The sequence below is a fragment of the Oryctolagus cuniculus genome, chromosome X, assembly GCF_051225735.1.
Source record: "Oryctolagus cuniculus isolate XC-2025 breed Fujian yellow rabbit chromosome X, ASM5122573v1, whole genome shotgun sequence".
Taxonomy (NCBI): Eukaryota; Metazoa; Chordata; class Mammalia; order Lagomorpha; family Leporidae; genus Oryctolagus; species Oryctolagus cuniculus.
Genome location: NC_142888.1, coordinates 16,751,406 through 16,766,204, shown reverse-complemented (window position 1 = coordinate 16,766,204; position 14,799 = coordinate 16,751,406). Strand labels below are relative to the sequence as shown.

Genomic DNA, 14,799 nt, shown 5'->3' with positions numbered 1-14,799 from the left:
AATGATTTATTATCAAACAAAAGAATTCCTAAAAAAATAAAGGATTTTTCATGTGAAGAAAACAATACCAATTTGGAAACGTATTAATTTCTCTTTTCTCAAACTGAGGTTACCCTTAAAGTGAAATGCACTGATCTAAAGGGTATAATTTGCTGAGTTTTGACAAATTACATACCATCTAACCAATACCCCAGCCAAGGTACAGAATACTTCCATCACCCAGAAAGTTCTTTAGGGCCCCTTTTCAAGTCAGTCATACACATATGAAGTCATTTTTCTGATTTCTATCACCCTAAGCTAATTTCACCTATTTTTGATTCTCAGATAAAGAATCTTTCTTTTTACCATCCATAATATCAATGATATTATCCATGCTGTTTTATATATCACTTAACTTTTTTTAAAAAACACTGAATATATTCCATTGTTATCCATTCTACTGGTAACAGACATCTGTGTTGTTCCCAGTTTGGGGCTATTGTGAATAAAGTGGCTATAAACACTGAATATATGAGTCTGGCGCTGTGGCTAGCAGGTAAAGCCGCCGCCTGCAGTACCAGCATCCCATACGGGCGCCGGTTCAAAACTCAGCTGCTCTACTTCCGATCCAGCTCTCTGCTAGGGCCTGGGAAAGCAGTAGAAGATGGCCCCAAGTCCTTGGGTCCCTGTACCCGCATGAGACCCAGAAGAAGCTCCTGGCTCCTGGCTTTGGATCAGCACTGCTCTGGCCATTGCAGCCAATTGGGGAGTGCACCAACAGATGGAAGCTCACTCGCGCGCACTCTCTCTCTCTCTCTGCCTCTCCTTTTCTGTGTAACTCTTTCAAATAAATAAATAAATCTTTAAAAAACATTCAATATAGGTCCTTCTCTGGATATCTGCTTTCATTTCTTTTAGACAAATTCCTAAGAGTGGAACACAGCAGGTGTATAGTTAACTATACAAGAAACTTAGTTTTTCAAAAGTTTTTCATAGGCCAGTGCCGCGGCTCAATAGGCTAATCTTCCACCTTGCGGCGCCGGCACACTAGGTTCTAGTCCCAGTTGGGGCATCGGATTCTGTCCCTGTTGCCCTCTTCCAGTCCAGCTCTCTGCTATGGCCCGGGAGTGCAGTGGAGGATGGGCCAAGTGCTTCGGCACTGCACCCTCATGGGAGACCAGGAGAAGCACCTGGCTCCCGGATTTGGATCAGCGTGGTGCGTCGGCCGCAGTGGTCATTGGAGGGTGAACCAATGGTAAAGGAAGACCTTTCTCTCTGTCTCTCTCTGTCTCTCTCACTGTCCACTCTGCCTGTCAAAAAAAAAGTTTTTCATAAAAATCACTAAATTTTAAATATACTTCAGATTATATTTAGTCACAATTACTACATGAGAGCTATTCCCAAAAAGGATGAATTTAGCATTAGATATGAGTGTGGTTTTTTTTAGTAAACATTTTTATTTTTAAAAAACTTGCTCTCATATCAGCAAAACAGCACTTTGGCAGTGATGAAAATACAGCTAAATGACCTCAAAATCAATGCAGAAGTTCTGAAATTTAATACTTTTAAAATTACTTTATTCCTTCTTTTTCTGTCACTGAATTCCTAAGCCATCAATACTCACATGTTTTTGCTGAGCTACCAAGTTATTGCTTCTTTTCTTGACTAATACCAGTCCCTCAAGTCTTCTCAGGAGGGTGTGTCTGGTCATGTTTACTTTACAAATCCACAGTGCAGGTGGGGTGAGACGAAATAATAAACCTGATGTGTCTTTATGTATTAAATTAGGAAACATACCCTTCTTTTGGAAACTCTTGTTTTATTTCCACCTGATGATGACTAAGTAGTTCCGCTGTTTTTGAATTGAAAACCTGGAAAACATATTGCAATATTATTGTATAAAATATATGCAGATATCAAAGATATTTAAAATTATTTAGCAACTGAAGTTCTCATTCATAAATTTAACAAGTACAGTCAGATAAAATGCCATTCAAGGTATTCTCTTCATGTGGAATCATAAAAATTATGACAGCATCAGAAATAACGCCTTTTCAAGTAAACAGAAATCTACTGAAGACAAAAATAAAGGAAGGGACAATCGCTTACTCTTTTTTTTAAAGATTTGTTTTATTTATTTGAAACAGAGTTACAGAGAGAGGTAGAGACAAAGAGAGGTCTTCGATCTGCTGGTTCACTGCCCAGACGGCCGCAACAGCCGGAGCTGTGCCGATCCGAAGCCAGGAGCCAGGAGCCAGGAGCCTCCTCCAGGTCTCCCACACGGGTGCAGGGGCCCAAGGACTTGGGCCATCTTCTACTGCTTTCCCAGGCCACAGCAGAGAGCTGAATCAGAAGAGTAGCCGGGGCTAGAACCAGCGCCCATATGGGATGCTGGCGCTTCAGGCTAGGGCTTTAACCCACTGCGCCACAGAGCCTGCCTCAACAATCACTTACTCTTTAAAAACCCAAAATGCTTCTTTGTTTGTATTCAAGTTAACACATTCAATAGTACAGTTTCTTTTTTAGAGAACGGAAAAATCAAGAAAAAAATGAGACCTGTACTAAATAAAAGTTAAAAAAAAAAAGGAAAAAAAAAATGAGACCTGACATAGGGATAAGAGCAAGGGCATAAGTTTCTACTCCCCATTCATCTTGAATATGGAGACACAAAATAGATGCCCAGACAGGGATAGTACTGTGTGAATTCCTTTGAAGGTAATTACAGGAATGAATCTATCTCTCATAAGAAGCAAACCAGAGCCCTGTCCATAGCAAAAGTGTATCTTGGCCACATTCATTTGAATACTCTCTTTGACACTGTAAATTGCTGATATTTGATATAAAACATTGAAATCAAGGGATGAAAACTAACAAAAAAAGTGCCGTATAATCCTGCATAATTTTAATTCTACTAAATAACACTTTTTAAAACTTTGCAACATTTTTTCATATATATTGTTTTCCATCTGGTAATATCTATACTTGATTACCAAAGAACTTATTCAGAGTAAGAATATTTAATTAAAGTTTACTTCCAATGTCACTATGATTGCAGCAATAAAGTCATTTCCAATTAGTTAAAAAGCATTTCCATGACTAGGTTTCTTGTCAGAGAAAAGTACCTGGTTTGATGCAGACTAAAAAAGAGAAAGGAAAAAATATATATAAAACAAGAGACAGCAACTAGAGAGGAAACATTATGACTTGTTCCTTTCTTCTCTCCATATCACATGTACCTTCTTTTCTAGAGAAAACAGTAACCATAATAGAAGAGGGCAAATTCTGAAGTTCTTTAGGGAGATAAAATATATAACAAGTCAAAGATTAACTTGATACATCATAAAGAGGAGAAGACACTTGACAGAATCCTTGCAATATCCTGTGATTTATAACTTAGCATTAGGGTATATCTCCAGGATGTGAGCTACATCAGCATTACAATATATGTCTAGGATGTCAGCTCCATTTATACCATTTCCTCTAAAGTATCCCTAATGCCTGGCACAGAGTGACTCAGTAAATATTTGAATGTCTTAAAATGTATGGCCTATTATAGGTACTTAATGGAGAAAAATTATCAAATGAGAAACAATTATGTGACAAAAACTTCAATAAGAAAGTAAAGCTATAATATTATTATTCATATTATTGCCAATCTCCTGCCACTCACAGATTCCAAAGGAATCTGGGTTAAAAAACAAGGTGTCCGGGCGGTGCCATGGCTCACTAGGCTAATCCTCCGCCTGCGGCGCCGGCACACCGGGTTCTAGTCCCGGTTGGGGTGCTGGATTCTGTCCCCGTTGCTCCTCTTCCAGTCCAGCTCTCTGCTGTGTCCTGGGAAGGCAGTGGAGAATGGCCCAAGTGCTTGGGCCCTGCAGCACCCACATGGGAGACGAGAAGGAAGCACCTGGCTCCTGGCTTCAGATCGGCGCGGCGCACCGGCCACAGTACACTGGCTGTAGCGGCCATTTAGGGGGTTGAACCAACGCAAAAGGAAGACCTTTCTGTCTCTCTCTCTCACTGTCTAACTCTGCCCATCAAAAAAAAAAAAAAAAAAAAAAAACAAACAAACAAGGTGTCCCTTTTTGCTGGCTGGATTGATAAAGACTTCAACAATAGATCTTTGGGGCTATGAATGGAGTGGGATTCTTCTTCGATCACTTCCAAGTTTTAACTATGCTAACTTCTGAGCCCTCATTCTAAAAATGGATTCATAGATCTTGGATTATGCAAAGGGAAGGATATTGGTAAATTCTATTGAATGTAATACAGAGTGAAGCCATCCCATTACACAGTATTTGGACCTACCAGGATGGAGTTCGGAACCTCCTAATTCATTAGAGCCCTGAACCTGAGAAGATTGCTACTGCCTGTAGGTATTTAGGCTCTGATCCTTAGCATCACCCTCAAATTTTGGGGATACTTTCCAGATTTAATATTTTTGGAATCTGCAACTTTCCTAGTACAGTATTGTCCAACAGAAATATAAAGCAAACCATGTTGTTTAAATTTTCTATGAAATAAGCTTAATATCACTTTATTTATTTAAGCCTATACCTATAGATTATCATTTTGACATGTGATAAATATAAAAATTATTAATTAGATCTTTTATTTTTAAATACTAAGTCTTTTAAATCTGGTACATATCTATACTTACATCTATTTCAATCCAGACTAGCCACATTTAAACTGATCAGCAGTTACACATCACTAGTGTCTATCATCTTGGACAGCAGAATTTTAGAATACTTTTTCCCTCTGGGTTCATGTCAAGAATCATAATGAAGCCTCTTGGCTGTCCATTTGTGGATGGAGAAAGGTACAAAGAAGGCAATAGTCTATGGTGGAGAGTAACTAATTCCCCATGAGAACATACTGCCCAATTACAAGAACACTAGTAGGTTATTTTCTTTTTCTTTTCTTGTTTGACAGGCAGAGTTAGACAGAGAGAGAGAGACAGAGAAAGGTCTTCCTTTTTCCATTGGTTTACCCCCCAAATGGCTACTACTGTCAGCATGTTGTGGCCGGCGTGCTGCGCTGATCTGAAGCCAGGAGCCAGGTGCTTCCTCCTGGTCTCCCATGTGGGTGCAGGGCCCAAGGACCTGGGCCATCCTCCACTGCCTTCCCGGGCCACAGCAGAGAGCTGGACTGGAAGAGGAGCAACCGGGACAGAATCCGGTGCCCCGACTGGGACTAGAACACAGTGTGCCGGCGCCGCAGGCGGAGGATTAGCCTAGTGTGCCACAGCGCCAGCCACTAGTAGGTTATTTTCAAGTACATCTCAAAAAAAACTATTGCCAATTAATGATGGCAGGGGCTGTATAGCTTGCTTTTATAAACTAATGTGGTCATTTGTTCAATAATTATTTGAAGGGCACGGGGCAAACAGCGGCAAATTATAGATACTCCCTCATCTTTTTCTCGCTTTCAAGTTTGAAATTCACCTAACTTGAAGGCCTGCTAAACTTCTGATGCACAACTGCACAGTATAGAAAACTACTTTTAAGAAGCTGAAAGGAATATTTAAGACACACTGAGTGTATGGGCACTGGAAATTGTGCTAGAGATCCTCTGGCCTAGCATTTGCCAAATGTGTTCCCCTCCTCTCTAGGACCCTTCAGAAGCTGCAAGAGGGACAAGGAACCGCTGCCAAGTCCCAGGAGCATGCCCCAGCTTACAGTTCACATTTTGACTTCAGCTTCCACATTTAAACTCTTCCAGAAATGAGGCTAACAATGAGTTCCAAGATGAAAAGTAAACACCACCAACTGAACCCCAAGGCCCTAATGTAATGCTCTCATATTTACAAAGGGGAGAGCCCAGGGACTAGACAATACTGACAAACAAGACTAAACTCTCAAGTTTGGTGAACACCAATTCAGTGCTTTTCCAATTTGAAATCATACTGATACCAACATGATTTCTTAATCATCCATTAAGTGGCAGTGAATCATCCATTACAGGGCCAGGGCTATAAAGAGGACAAAGGCTAACCTAACCCAGACTTGTGGGAGTCATAGAAGGGCCCTCAGAAGAGGCAATTTCTGAACTAAAACTTCAGGTTGGACAGGGAGTATAGGCGTTCAGGTGGGCGAAGGTGCATGGTGCTAGTACTGCTGAGAAAGCATCAAAGGTAAGTGAGACAGGGGCCGGGAGAGTGACTGAGAGCTACCTGTTGTGGGCCAGGTGAGACCAGTGGAGGGCTCCACTAGAAGGGCAGAAGCAGCATGAGTTAAGAAAAATAAAGTGAAGTATGGAGAGAAATTTAGAGGAGATGGCAAACAGTTAGAGATCTGTTTTCAGAATTTTTTGTGGGCCAGAAAGGTAGATGAGAAATTCATGTTTGGTATAATGCAGAGGCAAAGAGCACAGACCCCAGAAGACCCCAGAAGGTCAAGCCCCAGTCCTGCCCACATCAGCTGTCTTTTAACTTTCCTGAGCCTTGACTTTTCCATCTACAAAAGGACTAAATAAAGTAACTTAGGAAAAGTATTGAGCACAGGGCAGGCATAATATGAATCCACAAGCTGTGACCACTATGGCTGCTGCTACTAATTTTATCAATATTAGTACTACTATTACTGCTATCATCACTATCACCCATAGGTGATAGAATTATGATTACAGATCGCCAGTTCAGTATTCATCTCTAAGCCCAAACCATGTCTCAATTCCAGATTTTGCTTTGGGGAGAGGGCAATTTAAAATGGAAGCAATAAGGAAAATTAACATTGGGAAAGAATTTAACACAGTGCAGACACACAGTATACACCCAATGTTAACCACTACTGTACTTATTATTACTACTACATTATTATTATTACTATTATTTATAAGTGGTAGAATTAGAATTAGAAATCAACAGTTCTAGGATCACCTCAATGCTTAAATGATGACTTACTTCTAGACTGGGAGGAAGAGAGCAAAACTGAAGAAACAAGGAAAAATGTTCTAACAATGTTGAAAAGCAGCCTTCTGAAACAACATATGCATTATCCGTCTTATAACAAGGAGCAACACAGAGACATGAAATGCCCTCCCTTACTAAGTAACTGTCCTGAGGCTTCCCTCACTCATCCTATGGCTAATTCAGCTGTCCCATCATAAACATGCACATTCATTTCCCTCCCCACATGACTTCCCCACAAGCCTACTCTTTTATGGCACACTAAACTTTGCTATGTGATAAGACTTTATTCAGGAAGGTAAACTCCCTCTTGAAAATACCATGACAGTTCATATATTTGAAAGACTGAAACTAAAAAAATACTACCTACAAATACGTATATTGTATTGCTAATTTGACCAGAAAAGGGCTGATGGGGCATCTTCCAACAAGACATTGAAGTAAAAACATAGCAAATGTCATATTCTTCTTTAAATGAAATTGTATTAAACAGCATCTGCATACATCTAACACAGCTATAGTTGCCAAGATTCTCTAAGTTTTGCCTTCCTACTCTTATAATCCAAGAGTCCTGGTTAACACATCTGAACCTTGTAAGTTCCTTGCTGCTGAAGTTGATTCACACAATGAGAACCTGCCACATGCTTTGGCAGAAAAAAGGGACACGGCTCTGCCTCTCAAAGAGTTCAAAATTGAAAGCTCATAACTAAGGCTTGAGAGAGACAAGAAGACAGAAGCAAATGGCAGATCTCTGATGAGAATGCATTCATGCTACTTGCATTATATGATGGGAAAGAAAACAGCCAATGCAGTGGGACGAAATATGTAACAAAAGAAACAAGAGCTAGCATTGTGGCAGAAGGTTATCATTCCCCTGCAATGCAATGCCACCATCCAATACAAGCACTGGTTCAAATTCCAGATGCTCTACTTCCAAATGAGCTCCCTGCAAATCTCCTGAGAACACAGTGAATGATGGCCCAAGTGTTCAGGACCCCGCTACCCACTTGGGAGACCTGGATGGAGGTTCAGGCTCCTGGCTTAAGCCTGGCCCAGCCCAGCCATTGCAGCTATTTGGGGAGTGAACCAGTTGATGGAAAATCTGTTTCTTCCTTTCTCTCTGTAACTCTGCCTTTCAAATAAATAGATCTCCTTAAAAAAAAAAAAAAAGAGTGGTCTCATTCTAGCTATGAGCCAAATTAATTTTCACCAAACTTATTGTTCCTTAGTCTCTGGCCCATAATGGGGTTTAATAAATAAGTGTTGAATAAATAAATGAAAGAAAGCGGAACTTCATCCATAAGCCTTATGAGATCTCTAAGTATGATGAGCCAACTGCATCCAAGGCAACATTTCTTGCCAAAACAAACATGGAAATACAATTCTAGTCATTCTTCATATACACTGGCTGTTGAAATAAAACGATTATGCAATCATTATGCAAGGTGACACATCTGAGCCCTGCCCAGAACCTGCTGAAAGTCACAAAATGATTATAATCTGCAACATTTATTCAAAGGCAACATTTTGTATACATTGTGGAACCAATTTCTATGTATGTTTTTCTTGGTGAAGATTTATTTATTTGTGACCATAATCAGAAGTGACATCTGATTGATAGTAAGGTAGCCTTTCCCATTCTCCCATCTTGCCTTCAGTCTTCAAGGCAGCCAGGGACGCTGAAGGTTAACTCAGTAGTAACTTTGGAGGCAACGTTCAGCCACAAGCTAATCATCTTTGTAAAGGAGTTTTCTCATACTTCCTATAGTACAGAGTTATTATGACAATTAAATAAGAAAATGCTGGAAAAGTCTTCAATACAGTATCTGGCATACTTCAAGTCACAACACATTCCAAACCTTTAAAAAAAAAATTCAACTTAATGAGAAAAAAAAATTAAGTTACCAAATCAAAGAAGGAAGTTGACTGTTTAAGCTGAAACTTTTGTGTCATAAAGAAATGGCCCCTCCTTAAAACCTGTTATACTAACACTCTTTCCAAGAAGTTCCTATTCTGCAATCTGAAAAACCATGTGCCAACCCCCAGACACTTTCCTTTCAGACAAACTGGAAATTTTCCTTTAGTATAAAGTATTTGCAGAGGGTCCCCAAGATGAAATCTTTGACAACTTGACAGAAAAATAAATGTGTTCTAAAACTGCAGGTCTACTAATAAAATAGAAATAAAATAATCACACATACTAAAGTCAAAAAGTTTTTAAACTTTTTTTTTTGGCAAGTTAAGAAGGAAAACCTAGAGTTGGTATTGTGGCACAGCAGGATGAGACACAGGCATCCCATATGGGCAGCAGTTAAGAGTCCTGGCTGCTCCACTTCGGATCCAGTGCCCTGCTAATGCACCTAGGAAAGCATCAGAAGATGGCCCAACTGCTTGGGGCCTTGCCACCCATGTGGGGGACCTGGATGGAGTTCTGGACTCCTGGCTCCTGGCTGGCCTGGCCCCGGCCATTGGGGTCACTTAGAGAGTGAATCAAGGGATGAAGTATCTCTGCCTCTCTCTGCCTCTCTCTCTCTCTCTCCCTCTCTCTGTATGTCTCTTCCCCTCTCTCTCTAACCTTGCCTTTAAAATAAATAAATAAATCTTTTTTAAAAAAAGAAAGAAAATAAAGATTCAAATTCAGTTTATCTATTAAAGAGAAATAAAAGTCTACTCAATAAAATAAAGGCATTTGTTGGGGCCGGCACCGTGGCTCACTTGGCTAATCCTCCGCCTGTGGCGCCGGCATCCCATATGGGCGCTGAGTTCTAGTCTGGCTGCTCCTTTTCTGATCCAGCTCTCTGCTATGGCTTGGGACAGAAGTAGAAGATGGCCCAAGTCCTTTCCCATATGGGAAACCGGGAAGAAGCTCCTGGCTCCTGGCTTCAGATCGGTGCAGCTCCAGACATTGTGACCATCTGGGGAGTGAACCAGCAGATGGAAGACCTCTCTCTGTCTCTACCTCTCTCTGTAACTCTTTCAAATAAAATAAAATAAATCTTAAAAAACAAAACCAACATACAAAAAGAATCAGTGTGCTTGGTTTGGCCCTCAGTGTTTTTATGAACTGACTGTCAACATGTAAGAATTGAGAGATTTCACTGAAAACTCTAGACTACAGTTTTTCTTAAAGAATCTGAAGGTCAGGTAGCACTGCACTTGTGTTCCTGTGTGGCAGCTACTGGCTGCTCCCTTGGCTTGAGTATGCTCTCCAGACTGCTTGTCCCTCTTCTATGTGCTTGAGCCCTGTAGACATACGTGTGGGCAATTCTTGAGCACAGTTTTAAAAATCAACTCAGTTAACTGGTACAACTGTCTTCATGTTCTTAAGGTGGGAAGATGAGGGCGAACATTGTGGCATATGTAAAGCAGCGATATGGGCGCTGGTTTGTATCCTGGCTGCTACACTTCTGATCCAGCTCTCTGCAATGGCCTGGAAAAGCAGCAGAAGATGGCCTAAGTGTTTGGGGCCCTGTGGGAGACCCAGATGAAGCTCCTGGCTTCCGCCTGGCTCAGCCCTCATCATTGTGGCCATCTAGGGAGTGAACCAGAAAATCACTCTGTCTCTCCCTCTCTCTCTGTAGCTCTGACTTAAATAAATAAATAATCCTCTAAAAATGGTGGGAATATGATAATAATGATTAAGTATTTCATATAGTAATAAAATCCAGTTAAGCAGACTTTTTAACTTTTGATTCAGGGTTACTTTATAAACGTTTATATGAATAAGACAAAGTGAAATCTACCCTGAGTGAGCACAAGATAATGCAAGAGACAGTGGAATATATCATGGCAGCTCAAATCAAGGTAAGTCATTAAATAAGATTCGAACTAAAACTGGACTGAAAGTATCTCACTTTAGACGACAAAAATGTCAAGGTTAAAGCTCAAATTCAATTTTTAGTCAGGTGTTGGCTAAACAAAACTTAAAAATATACACATATGTATATGTATATATATACAAATAAGCATATGTATATGTCTATCATATGCACAAAAGAATGTAGGAAAAAAGGAATTTTAAGTAAGGAAGGAATGAGGGAGCTAAAGAATCACTATGTATTTACATCAACTTGCCAAGTTAATCAAATGTCCATTGAAAGCATGGTCTTTTTATCAACCCAAATTCATCTAACTTAGCTTTAAATTATCTTACTGAACTCAGTGCTAGATCACTTTATAAGTCTCCTAGTTCCAGAAAACAAATCATCAGAGGGTCACTGAAATATCACTTTGTAATGGCAAAACTTTATCAAATATGGTGAACAAAAAGGGAAACAGAATTTCTGTCACATTATGCTGGGAAGCACAGAAGACAATCATTTTTTCGTAATGAGCAAAGTATCACAACTGAAATTTGCCAAGTCTTCAAAATTAAACGAAGATTCTGATGAAAGCAATGTAGTGCGACTGTTTCCTAATGTATTCTGCGCTCCCCCCTCCCCAAGTAATTCTACTCTCCGCAATTTCTGTGGGCGAGGATGACAACGCATCATCACGCTAATACTTTCTTCGTTCTACTGCTCCAAAGAACGCGGTTAGGCTACCACAGCCGTGACACAGCTTTCCCCCATCCAAGGACGTCCTGTGCCTGGCAGGCCAAATGCTCCTGGGGAAGACCGCTGCGGCGGTCAATGTGGCCACCTGTCCCCCTCTGCAGGCGGGTGGCTCTGCACGGATGCTCCAGAGTTCTAGGTCCCTTTTTGGGAAGAGTCCCCCATTAGTACGTGACCCAGCTCCACCACCAGCACTGAGATAGCTAAACTCGGCCGCGGGGGTCGCGTGAGGCCGAGGTTCCTGAGGCCTGGGAGGGACAGCCCCAGCGTGGCAGGTCGCGCTCTGGCCTCCCTCCGGTGCCCGGAGCCCGGGGCCCAGGGCCGCAAGAGGCGAGAGATGGGCACGCGACACGAAGTACCCCCAGCCCTGGATTCCCGCCCCAGCTCTGCGCCTCCTCAAACGTCACCCCAGGCTCACCAAAAAGCGCGTCGAGCTGGTGCCCTGGTCCACTGCCCCCACCAACGGCCCCAAAATTGCTTTCTTCGTGGCTGCCATGAAACCAGCTTCAGGTCGGCGGGCGAGCACGGCCGGTTTCCCGGGTGACGGCGGCGGTCGGGGGAGGAGCTGGCGGTGAGTCCGGCGGGCCAGACAGCGCGAGTCCGCTGAAAGCTCAGACCGCGCTTAAGGCGGCCCCTTTACCCGCGCGGAACCTTCTCACCCCGCCCCTCCGGACTAAGTCCCTCCCCCCGTTGCGTTCCCCAAGACTTCGGGGGCGTGGCGAGGGGGGGCGCTGTCTGCCGGGTCAGCCAATTAGCGAAGGCGGAAAGGGGTTGCAGGTTCGGACAATCAGAAGGCAGTGAGACGTCACGGGGGCGGGGCCTGGGCGCGGCGGAGGCGTTGGCCCGCGCTGCAGGTCACGTGGGCGGAGCCGACGGGCCTCAGGCGGAGCCAGCCTGCTGCAACGTCGGGGGCGGAGGCGGGTGCTGCCCACTGGCAAGGGAGCGCCACTGGCCCGCGGGAAGAGTACACCTCCATCCGCGCCCTGGGCTCGCGCCCGCGGATTCCTCCCAAAGTGCAGAACTGCTTATTCCCTGTGGTGGGCTGAGCAGAGCACCTCGTGGGTCGCTGTGCGGACCCACTCGTCCTGGCCTTCCCGCGCTTCCCACGCTCCTCCCACCTCTTCCGCACTTGGCTCCTAATAATGCTAATAATAATCTGGTCTGTAAGGATTGACCCACATGGGGTCACCTCAGGGAGCAGCGCGAATCCCTTTCTTTTATAGGCTTTTCAGGGAGAAGGAAGCGGAAGTTCTTTCGGTTTAGGATTGAAGGAAAGCACTCAATGAACCTCAAATCGCTCAATTGACCATCCAGGCAGAAGGCACTCAGCACCTACACGTCCTGACGCGCCCTTGCTCCTCTTTGCCCTCACGCTGGTGTCCCCTCCCCCACACGCCATTTCCTCCCTCCATTAAAAGCTCCGGGCGCAGAGATAAAGAAACGGGAACTCTTCCCTGACCTTGAACTTCCTGTGTTATAGGGGCTTTCAAATTTTGGAGAAGACCCACATTGTGAAACAGTTTACAAAACAACTTATGGGACATGATGCACAGTTTTTATATATGAACACATAAAATATTTATATCTAAACATATATTTAAACGTTTCCAAAACAGTGCTTATCTATTTTTTCTAAGCTGTCTGTATTCTAAGGCATGTCGATTTTTAAAATTCTGGTTGAAAATCACTAAACTGGGGTCAGCTATGTGGCATAGCGGGTAGCCGCCTGTGGTGCTGGCATCTAATGTGGGGTGCAGGTTCGATTCCCAGCTGCTCCACTTCGGATTCCAATCCAGCTCCCTGATAATGCACCTGGGAAAGCAGTAGAAGATGGTCCAAGTCCTTCGGTCCCTGCACCCACGTGGGAGACCGGGAAGATGCTCCTGGCTCCTTGGTCGGATGGGCCCAGCTCCAGCCTTTGTGGCCATTTGGGGAGTGAACCAGCAGATCCAAGATTTCTCTCTGTGTGCCACCCCCAACTCTGCCTTTCAAAGAAATAATCTTTTTTAAAAATCACTAAGTTTACTTTGTAAATAACCATGCTATCAATTTCAAAAGCACTCTACTATTCCCCACTCTTTAATTACTCCCTTTCTCAAATCTCTCATTGGTTGGAACATCATTTCTGTGTGTGTCTTGATCTTGCCTTATTCTCCACTATTTCACTTGTCCATCTCTGTATATAGTTTTACCACACTTCCCCTGGAAACAAATTTTCCTATACTGTTTGGAGATTAGATTCTGGTATCCCAGATAAGGCTGGTTTATGGAGAGGCTGACCTTTATAATTATTGATAAACTGACTTGCTCTAATATAGGAGTGCAGTTGAGTCAGTACTTCTGTATTTCCTGGAAGAGGGAAAGAAACAGGCATATAGGCAAATGTTAAGGATCTAGGCCAACTTATCTCTTAACATCTGTGAAAGGCATTAATTGAGATAAGAATTTCCTTGGTTCTGGAAGGCAGTAAAAACAAAGCCAAAAAAATCTACCATGTAGATCCATTAAAAAAATGCTAACCATGTTTGAACTTTCACACACCTTTGACTGTCAGATTCTAACTACACCAAATTACTTTTTTTAGCAGCACAGTGGGATCAGAATTCAGGCATTTCAGAAAAAGTAGGGCTAGATGTACATGAGAGTCTTAAATCTATTGATCCAGTGGTTCCTACAACAGTTTGTATTTCACATCCTCATTCCTTTCACCAAACAAAACTGAAAACGCAAAAAAACTGCTTGAGCTTTCAGGAGTCACACACCTCTAAGCGCCTTCTTAGAGACTAGGGAAGGACAGAGGAAGGGTCCCACATGGGAGAGTCCAGCTCAGTCTATCTCAAATCCATACCCTAAATATTTACTCTGACCTCTCACAGGTCTATTTTCTCTTACCCTTGTAGATTTACTCCCTGTTCCTTGCCCTTCCTCACCCCTTCAAGTCCTAGCCACATTGTGAAAACTCTGTATGAATATAAAATCAACCCATTCAATATTTAGATTCCATTTTTCTTCCTATCATTGAGAAAGAGTTGGAAGTAACAATGAGGGCATCCACAGTCTGGAGAGACTAAGTGACATACGGGACTAGTGCCCCCTTTACAGCAGCCTGAGGGAGTGGAAGGTGAAAGAAACTAGGAAGGAAAACAGATAAAAAGAAAGAAAAGAGGATGTTGGTCCACCTTGGTTTCCCTACCTCCCACCTCAGATCTGATGGCAAAGTAGTAGAAGAAACACTGACTGGAAAGGTAAAGACCTTGGTCTGATTTTGGCCCTGCTATTCAGCACTTAATCTTTACAAATGTGAGTAACTTATTTCCTCCCATGGTTTCTTTTTGCTCGTTTGTAAAATAGAGAAAA

The 14,799-nt window shown here is 42.7% G+C and overlaps 1 protein-coding gene across 35 annotated transcripts in view; it reads right to left on the bottom strand.

The window, feature by feature from the left end:
• GK (glycerol kinase) overlaps window positions 1-12,053 on the bottom strand; it is a 78,903-nt gene extending 66,850 nt beyond the window's left edge. For 26 of the 35 annotated variants that reach the window (XR_016227841.1, XR_016227847.1, XR_016227846.1 and 23 more), the window contains exons 1-2: window positions 11,861-12,053; window positions 1,777-1,850 (exon numbers count right to left, since the gene is read on the bottom strand). Coding sequence is in view for 10 of the 35 variants with exons in the window: in XM_008272484.5 (XP_008270706.1) it covers window positions 1,777-1,850; window positions 11,861-11,938 (152 nt within the window). In the remaining 25 variants the exon portion in view is untranslated. Of the gene's footprint in view, window positions 1-1,603; window positions 1,851-11,860 lie in introns of all 35 variants that reach the window. The other 9 variants (XM_089324072.1, XM_089324079.1, XM_089324063.1 and 6 more) reach the window with 2 other exon arrangements.
• Window positions 12,054-14,799: the final 2,746 nt, after the last annotated feature.